The following is a 10,522-nucleotide window of genomic DNA, read 5'->3' as shown; positions in this document are numbered from 1 at the left end:
AGGAAGAAGTTTGAATTATATTTTTTCCTCCTAATAACAATTAATTCGATTAGATATTACTATATTAGTATCATTATATATTTTCCAACAATTTTTTTCATATAAATATGAAGCGAGCTCGAAGGAAAAATACAAATTTCAAAATATGTTCTTTGTATACAAATGGATCTTATGAATAGTACGTGGATAGAACATATTATTAATTCTATTCAAATTCTCTATATTTTATTCTCCATAAAAATCCTATTTTTCAAATAAGAATCAAGTAAAAAATTAAATTGTAATCCATCACTTTGGAAGGAAATAGTTGATTGGCTACGGCTTTCTTGTTTTTTTGCAGTAATGCCCAGCTTATCAGAGTCAGTCCGTGCCAAGAGTTTACTTGGACCGAAATTAGAGACTCCAAAGCCGCATTTACAGAAAAGAATGCCTAATATAAAGGTTTTCAGTGGCAGCAGCCATCCAGATTTGGCTCAAAGAATTGTTGATCGTCTTGGAATAGATTTGGGAAAGGTTGTCACCAAAAAATTCAGCAACTTGGAAACATGGTAAGGTCATGATATTTTATTTATGTCTGCTATTTGGCATGCGTTTGCAAGCATCTACTCACATTTTCATGCATCATTTTAGAATTATTGCATTAGGCTATATCCAATTCGAAAATTGTAATTTCAATTCACCTTGATATCCTCATCCATTTTTCTACTTGCATTGTGTTTTTCAAAATATTTAATATGGAAACAAAATGCAGAGTTCTCTCAAGTTTCCAATTTTATATTTCTGTTTTTCATTAGACTTTATTGTTTTATTAAACCATTTTATTATTAGCTTAAATTCTCCTCTTCATGTATACCTTCTTTTACTTGAGAAACCTATATTTGATAGAAACTTTTATTTTTTCAATGATGAACTACGGTAAATTTATTCAACCGGCTCACGTACATGTTGCTTTTGAAGCATTCTTCTCTACATCCACTAAACAACAAAAGGTTATGTAACTAAAACAACCATTTTGCGATCCAAGGAATGACCTTATTCGGTTATTAAATTTTATTGGTTATTCCGCTGTCAGTACAAAAATTATGGCTGCTGTGTGTATTTAATTTTTGTCATAATTTAATGTCATATGAGACTTACTTGTTTTGTGACAAATAAATATCTACCACGTGATTTAGAACGGACATCTATTTTCACTTCAATCGTTCCTAATTTTGAAATTCATAATGTAGTTTTTAAATAACAAGCTACATCCTTCTAAAGCAGTAAAATTATGTCAAAATTGAAAAATATCTTTCTAGAGCAAACGTCCTTGCTTTTTAGTGTCATGCCCTAAAGTTATAAGGCGTTAAACTAAGGCATAACTTTTCATATTTTGATAATAAAAAAAGCTTGATAATTTCATGAACCATAGATTATTATTTTTTAAATAGCTTAATACATCCTCTCATGTTTTTTTTTTTTTTATTTCCTATAAATGACATCAAAACACCACTAAGATACTAGGCATGTGCAGCCGAAAACCCATCCCATACGTTTGTGGTTTGGGGAAAACCACCTGAAAACTTTGAGAAATAAATTATGATTCACATCACCCTTACACAGGCTAAAGTTGAGTTCATACTCTACAAATGACTTGACAAGCATTATATTCAAGTACTCGGGGGGAGGGGGGGACAATAATTTTTATAATTTTTCACAAAATTTCAAATGAATTGCTATTGACTACCCTGACGATTACTGCTACTGCAAACATTGACAACAGTAAGAACAGCTAGAAGGAATTCATTAGCATTTGAAAACATTAATCTCATTTCTGTACATCTGATAAAAGGGATGCCATGTGTCTCTCTGAGGGCAAACATTATATTCGTATAGACATAATAAAATTTTCCTAAAATGCTCAGGAAACATGTTTGTCAAACATTAACCTATGTAGTGTGTTTACAACTTGAGATCCATTTGGTCAAACCAACTCAAAGATTCTCTCCAACTATTCGAGCTTCATAACGCACTGAATTTTTTCAGCTCGTTAACAGGATTCATTATCTCTTGGAACTATACGAGAGTAAGGGTGTGATCATATTGAATTCGTATATGTACAAGTGCACGACAGATTATGCATGAGCCGAAAAACAAAATTTTAAACTGACATAGAAACAAGTTGTGACTTGCGTGTTGCTGCTCACACTGAACGCCACCAGCAAGTGCACGCGTTCAGTGTGAATCTTTGCAGATTTCGTTTCTCATCTGCACGCTTGGTCATGCATAACAAAGCGTGCACTTGCAAATACACGCAACCAATGTGATCACTAATAAAGGCGCTCATAAGAGGTCATACAGTCTAAAGACGCGCTGAATTTATTCGTCCATGACGCTCGTAGAGTTGAGAGCTTACGAAAAGTAAGTTTTCGACCAAAAAGTGAATATAGGCTAATAACCAAAATTGCAAGTTTTCTTATCTATAATGGTTTTTTACTGTCTCCTTAAGAAGTAACCTAAACCGCAAGTTTTCTCTTCTGTAATAACTTTTTACTCTCCCCAATACATTTCTCTTCTGTGCACAGTGTCGAAATAGGAGAGTCGGTTCGTGGAGAAGATGTGTACATAGTACAGAGCGGCAGTGGAGAGATCAACGACAACCTGATGGAGCTACTGATCATGATCAATGCCTGTAAAATAGCCTCAGCGTCCCGTGTCACCGCCGTCATTCCATGCTTTCCTTACGCCCGCCAGGACAAAAAAGACAAGGTAGGAAGAAATTGATTGATTAGTTGGTCCCCTCGATTGGTGGCAGCTTTTGCATCAGTAAACCATGTCAGCTCATCTTCCATCATTCATGCATCATCATCATCATGAGCAACACATTCCCAATCATCATCATCATCTCCATTACCCGGACGCCGATCATCATTCATCATCCTCACATTTTCAGTATTATTTCATTAGTTTAGCCTGTTCATATTTTGAAACCCGTATCTCAAACAGCAATTACTGTTTTTAGCACTGAGAATAAAACGCCCATGAAATATAATATTCTATACATTCAAAGTAGTGAATATTTCAAATTCTTCCTGTCATAAATGTAGATTGCTGTATTGTAAGATATTGTAAGAAAATGATAATTATCATTTCAAACAGAAGCATTCTGATCAATCTACAGCACTAATTATGATTGTGGTTAAGTAGTAAAAACTGTTGTATAAATACTAATGTATGAATATTATGATGATAGTGACAGGAATCCAACATAGCCTCAATAGAACAAACAAAGTTACCATATAAATTTAAAATGGATATCAGAATTATAAATGATGTTACAAGACAAAATAATCGTATTATAATTGAGTAAAGTAGTGCAGCACAAGTACAGTTATTAATTCCTAATCATAATTCCAATAACATTAGTCTTATTAATGTGCTAACATTACTTGAGTCCCATCTCGATAATAAAAGATGCAAAAATATAGTTTTAGTTATCTTAATTCGTAATATCCTTACTGGAAAATTGACAATTATTTTTTTTTAATTATGATAGCAGAAGATACAGTGTGCTTTTCAATGAGAGTTTATGCTGTTCATAATAATTAGTTTCATAATCGATGGAGTTGTCTTTTATCAAAGTTTGTTCAGTAGAGGTGGTAGTGATGTTGTTTCAATATAGGTTAATTTATAAACTAATTAATATCCCACGAGTAATAGTATCCCACATATAAGCTATAGGCCTAATATACCACTAGTAATTTGGAATTTTAACGGGAATAGTATTGGAGCTAAAATCAATAGGGTAGGAACATTTTATATTTCAGAAATTAATGTGTCATTTTTAACGGGTCCTATGAGTTACACTACAAACATTATTAATTTTTCTTCTTGTATTTGAATTATCTCATTCAAGATACAATTCTAATTCATTCGATACTATTCATTACAAAGTCATGCAAGTTTGACAAGTCTTCCTTTGAAGTAGGAAAATTGATAATTCTGCATTCCATTATCGATTGCATGCAATATATTTTGAATGAAACAGGAAGATTTATAATACTTTCATCGACAATTAGTTTCTGCAAGGAAAATGATGAACTGATGATTTATATTATTCCCCATTTATATAAACGTGGTCTTCTTATTTCTTAGTATCGTGTATTTCAACATCACCACTTACACAATAATTTAGAGGGAAAATCAATTCAGCTCACCTTGGAATAGAACCGTCTTTCAGGGTCAACCGCCTTTGTCAGTATCTAGTTTTTTATGCTAGTTATAAAAAACAATTTAGAGATCAACTGTCAGATTCAAGTACGTGTATGGAGTCGATGACCGCTAGTTTCGCCAAAAAAAATCAATGTTCAACTTACTCGATGATCCATAAATTCAGATTTTTCAGTCGGTAGATGTGTTGTAAGTTTCAAAATTTGCTGGAATCAATGTTTCTCAAATAGAATAAAATTCATCTTCATTCTCAATCTAGTAGCTTAGAAATCAACTTAGAAACGAACATTCCTTCTCTTACGTAATAAATTGTCTTACGATTTTTTGAACCATTGACAAAGTGAAACCTTTTATGTTTATTTGTAAAAACGATGAGCCTTTATGTGGTGCTATGAATGAAGGGCTCTATTATAACTATTGAAAGGTTTGTCCGTAAATCATTGTGACAGAACGTTTCTCCATTCATTTCTCAACCACTTCATGGTTGAACAAAACCATTTTCCATACTAATGAATTTTAGCTCTCAGCCTCGAACTGGCGAATAGCTGCAGTATTCATAGTATAATTGCCAATACTGAGAAGAGTCAGTAGCATTCACTTCTCTACTTTTTTCGAGAGAATGCGTTTCTAGCTGCGTTAGAATTATAATATTGAATTCAAATCTCCTAAGGCTTATTTTGCTAGTATTAGAAGCTGTGAATTGCATTCAGCTGAATGAATTAATTAACTTGCATCAAAATTAGATACAATTAAGAGAATTTGGTTATTCAAGTGAAATTTGTTTTTAAAGTCAATTGCATTCTTTAAGGCGGATTCCCATGTATCAGTATCATTAAGCTTAGTCGGTACAGTGAGATTATTATTCCCATAACGACTAATGGGACTTTTCATACTAGACTTTTGATCATTGAAATAATCCAGTATTTTCGGACATCAAATGAATGCAAAATAATTACTTACATTGACGCTGTTCAGAAAGTAATATTGTACTCTCGCCTATTACTCTGCTTTTCAAATTCTGCTTTCTCTAAAGTTAATAAAATATGTTATTATTTCTCATCATGCAAATTTCTTGGATGATATCCTCCAGGATTGTATTAAAATTATTTCAAGTTCCCAAATTGCATCGTACTTGAAAGAAACCCCTAAATTATCTACTATTTGACTATTTGTAAGAAGTGCATGTCTTCCTGAATAATTACAATTGTAAATCATTGTTGTCAGAATGGGTTATCCCATAATCTAGAGGTTAGTTGCGTAGTGTCAATGTTGGAAACGTTTTAAATAACTATAAAGAAATATTTAAGCCAATTATTGTAAACAGTCTGAAGTTGAAAGTTTTTGACGTAAACACATCAGTCATTTCAATTATTATTTCTGATCAGTTAGAGATAGATTCATTTCTATTCGGTTTTCCGCTCAACATGTTTATTTTCTTTATGGTGACGTATGTTTCATCAGTTAAATCAAATCGTTTGCCAATTATTTCTCACATTGCATTAAATGTGAGGCAAACTACTTCAAGATAATAATTCAGAAGCATATGTCATTTGTTTTGTTACTTAGTATTTTTGAACTACTTGTGCTTAATGAACCATGACTAGTTAGTCTAATATTAAGCTTAGTTTTAGAATTTAGTTTATAAGGTGGTTTACGAAATCATCGATCGACTGCATCGCTAACAAACTCGCTTCATTTTAAAAGCACCGAACACCTCATTCAATTATTTATTTTTATATCCAGGGTTAATTTATTCAACATTTTATATCGACAATATTTCATGATCAACTACATTAAAGATAGTAATCTATGTTTGATAAAGTCTGAAATAGTATGTTATCTTCTATTATCCAGATATTTAGCGAAGCTCAGGGAAAGGCTGGCAATGCTGGAGCGTCAAAAATCGTCATGAAAAACAATGAATGGAAATTCCGGGTACATATTGCTTTCTCTACTTTTATCTGTGTTGTGTCGTCTTGGGTCTAGGACTAGGGTGCTCCGTTGGTTGGGATACAGGAATGCCTGGAATGCTGAATTGTGTGGATGTCTATATGGGAGGTCTGCAGTCTAGAACACAAAAGGCTCAAGTGACAACTGACTATTATAGTTTCGAAATCAACACTAATGGTGTATTCTCCATTCTTATCCAGATATTCTCTCAGCCTTTTTGTTTCCTTTCAATAAAGTCAATAACTGTTGGAAATGTCACTTGACGCCTTAGTACTCTAGACTTTCGTATCACTCCATCCAAACATCTCATCAGACATTTTTTTCAATTATTCTCATTATGAGCGATTTTCGAATGAATCTCATGAGATTGAATTACTTGCATTCATTTTATAATTATTTGTATTTTTTTATCCATCTCAACCATTCAATGTACAGTTGCGCACAACATTTGTCCTATCATAATTTTACAAATTCCAACTTTCGCGAAAATTATTGATTTGGATCATCAAATTATTAGGGCTTTAGAATTGAAATACTGGATTTTAAAAAGATATGAAAGAGAAAATATATTTTTCGAGAAATAAAAACGTCAAGCATTGAAAATACTTTTTGTAATCGAGGTTTTATTCACGTATTTTCGCTTATTTTTTTGAATTGCTATGTCGCTTGCATGTCGCAGTTATTATATTCTTTCAAAATTTGAACACAAGACGCATTCAGAAAGAACGTTCAAGATGTACACTATCTCAGCTTATTGAAAATATATGCTAAGTTCTATTTTACACAAAAATATGATAATTTCTGTAGAATTATCAAATATTTTACATCTTTTCATGATGTTGATATTCTACATAACAATATTATAATTTTTGTAGGATTATCAAAATATTTTCGGACGTTTCATGATTTTTATAGTATTATTGTGAAGGGTAGGATGTATAGATATAATTCATAATTTTACATTTGTCTATACTGTATCTTAATACAATAATTTGTAGTATAAAACTAGTGTTTTTAATATTGTGAAACAGATTACTTTCTGAACACGTCTTCTAAAAGTACATTATTCAAAAATTCAAATATGATGAGCTTATTTGTTTTGTTCAGCCTAGAGCCCTACAGAGTATTGCAACAATGCAGCTATGAATGCTTTTTATTAACTCTGCACATGAAATAGTTTTTTGGGATATTTGAGCATTGAGAAATTATGGGATAAGTTGAAATCTTTCAGATTTATTTCGCCTAGTATTGTAGATTATCTATTTGTTTGATATTTCAGCAAATTAATTTTTAGTTGGGAAAATTGATTGGATGTGAATATTGAATCATGGATGCTTGTTGATTTTATCCTCATTATTTGAATGTAATTATTACTATTGACTATAATGCATAGGTCGTTGAGGTTTTGAGACGGATGTCATGTATTTAATAACTTATAATTACAAACGATACGTTTTAGTAATACCATATTTTCTTGAATGAATGGAGAGATGGCTTTCATTCTTTGTTAAGTTGAATACCCTTTTCAATATGAACTGTGTACATGAATTTAGTTTCAATATAATTTTAAAAATTCCTTTGAAAGGAATGTATCCTCCTATCAGTGTTATGAATACTATCTTTATCTCATACAAGTGAAATGTCGTCAGTCGATTTCATTTTATGTTCTAAATGACGTACAAATTAGTCGAATCAAAAAATTCAAGGTTCGAAGTTTTGAAAAGGTCGTTTTTTACTTCCAAGTTTTTTCTTGATTCAGATCCAAATACTCTAAAATAACTACCTCATTTTCCATATGACACTTTCTTCTAAATATAATTTATCTCTCGTCAGTGATGTCTGTTGAAAATTAACAGCTCCCTTATATTCAATCTTATTAAATTGTTTGCTCATTGCGTTGAGTGCACCATCATTATTCAACAAAAACCAATGATAGTCTGAGGAAAATTTCGGAAATTGACACTCTGTTATGATCCCACTATCAAAAATTTGTAAAGGGTCAATGGTTTAATTGAGAAGATTACCAAAGTACGGAATAATAATTTGTTGATCGCCTTCGTCTTTTATCATATCCACGTTTCATTTATAAAACATCATTTTCTATTCGTTATATAATCCCTCTTGATTGTAGAATATTCAGATTAGATTATTCTCAGACAATTTGAACTGTAAATTATGTTTTATAATCCTCACATTCTATGAAAAACTGGTGTTTGAAGAGCTATCTCAAAAACCATTAGTTGAAAAAAGCAATTAATGACACATTTTTTGCTCGCGTTAGAAGACAACATTGTAATATTTTTCATCAAATTTACTGTACACTTATTCATATATAATTGAAGTTTAGATACAATGTCCAACTACGAAATAATCATTGTTATTAAAATTAGTAGTATTACTCCCTAAAAGTGCACTGATCAAATTAAAAAAAACTGCATTGATCGCATAAAGTGCTCTATGAGTTTTTGGTTTATTGAATTATAATTCATCACCTCATAGAGAGTAAACTACTGTTTAAAGAAATCAAGAATAACGTGTATTTTTCTTATATTCTATACAGAAAAGTAGGATATTTCGTTATAGACTACCATAGTTATTTCTAATTTATTTTCCTCTAGTGCTGGGATTTTTCAGTTTTATCTTGATGCTCTTATCAGTTAATCATTTGAAACGTTCTTTGGCTATACTAGAAATTTTACAGTACATTCTTTAGATAGTTTGTCGGTAGCATAAAGATACTTCATGCATAAACTAGCTTCATGTTCGTACTTCATTATAGCCTCACACATGAAGTACCTACTCACGACAACCTTTGACTGGATACTATCCAAAATCCGTCTGTTTATAGTAGCGAACACTGCTCTGTCAATACGTTGCTTTCTTGGTGGATTTTTTGAGAGCGGGTTAGGGATTATCTGAAGAGATATGGAGCTCACAATCTCCAATTCAAAGCTTCCGTGAGCTTACCTGAAACTAAATTTATAAAAACTTTTGGAACGAGCTCCTGCTTGGCTCTTGATGCTGAACAAGGCAGCATTTTTTGATAATTTGTTGTAGAAAATGAAGTTATGTGTTTACTAATAATAAATATAACTTGTAAATACATTTGTAGGCTACTATTTCGCATTAATTTCCACTTCTTGCTTGATTTTATACATGTGAGTCTTTTCAATCACTCTCTAGTTTCAATTTATTCTCCAATTAGACTTGAAAAATCATTCAATTTTGTTCTAAATAGCTCGAAAATTGTTGGGCTTATGGTCATTTGTTTCTTTTGGTTAGTTTCCATTTATCAGGCCGATATTTATCTTGGGGCTGTGAACAAATTATATTATATTTACCGACGATTCTTCTTTAAATATGAAAAGCGTTTAGTGTAGAGAAGAGTAAATATTAAAAATAATTTTGAGTGAGAATAATTCTTCTTTGTTCAAACATCTTTATTTTGGCAATAAATCATTATTTTCCGCCATTCAATTCAGTTATAATCCTTTATAGCGAATTTTAATCTTCGGCTACTAAAAATTGTTCAAATTCTCGTGGGTTGATGTTTTCAGTAGGAAGGCGAACCATAATTCCTTATCTTTATAGAGCAAGGCCTGACTGTTGGAAATTATTTTCAGTTGTTCCAAGCAGAGATTTTTAACTCCGATTGCCTTGCTTGTGTGTATGTGATGAATTATTCTCCGAAAGTAGCGATGATACCGTTTGCAATATAAAACCGATTGCACATTGAAATAAGCTGCAGAATAAAATTTTACTCTTTTTGGATTAAATCTCTATAATGTAATTGAGTATGTAAATCGTATCTCAATATCGTTCTATCGCCTTGGATAAAACTCTAGATCAAAAATAAAATGGATGTTAAATTGTTCAATACTGGTTATATTTTATTCAATTATTTTGATTCTAAATTTCATGTGGCGTTGAATTCTAAGACAGTAATGTGTAATTCAATTTGAACCTTCACCCTCCAATTTAGTGATCGATTAGTGTAATTGTACTTTCCTCAACAGAGTTACCGTTTAAAATGTCTTTGCATTGATTGTTTATTATTGCAAACAATGATCAAAGAAATAGTGTTGATTGTTGAATAATTAATTACCTTGGCATTGCAGTTATTTCCGTTTCACACCAAGTTGAGTATTATTGCACAAATTATTTTTATGACTTATAGCAGAAGACTTTATTTTTCCAGGATTTCGTTTCTGTGTTATGTGCTGTAAGTATTATTCTTATACAACAGTCAGCCAGGTTGTTTGCAAACTTGCAGTTTTTATTTTCGGTTTGCAGTTAGCTCAACTCACACAATATTCATTATTTAATAAATATTAGTCGATTTTGTGTTTTATCTACTAATACA

General features: G+C 31.5%; 1 protein-coding gene across 7 annotated transcripts in view; it reads left to right on the top strand.

Moving 5' to 3' along the window:
• Positions 1-10,522, top strand: part of LOC111053456 (ribose-phosphate pyrophosphokinase 1) — a 29,224-nt gene that overhangs the window by 3,037 nt on the left and 15,665 nt on the right. For 4 of the 7 annotated variants that reach the window (XM_039431187.1, XM_039431185.1, XM_039431188.1 and 1 more), the window contains 3 exons: positions 341-548; positions 2,565-2,748; positions 6,064-6,144. In XM_039431187.1, coding sequence (XP_039287121.1) covers positions 343-548; positions 2,565-2,748; positions 6,064-6,144 — 471 coding nt within the window. In that variant the 5' untranslated portion in view covers positions 341-342. Of the gene's footprint in view, positions 1-340; positions 549-2,564; positions 2,749-6,063; positions 6,145-10,357; positions 10,382-10,522 lie in introns of all 7 variants that reach the window. The other 3 variants (XM_039431191.1, XM_039431190.1, XM_039431189.1) reach the window with 2 other exon arrangements.

Source organism: Nilaparvata lugens, chromosome 6 (genome assembly GCF_014356525.2).
Source record: "Nilaparvata lugens isolate BPH chromosome 6, ASM1435652v1, whole genome shotgun sequence".
Taxonomy (NCBI): domain Eukaryota; kingdom Metazoa; phylum Arthropoda; class Insecta; order Hemiptera; family Delphacidae; genus Nilaparvata; species Nilaparvata lugens.
Note: the sequence above shows the minus strand (reverse complement) of the source record. Positions and strands in the feature narration are given on the sequence as shown.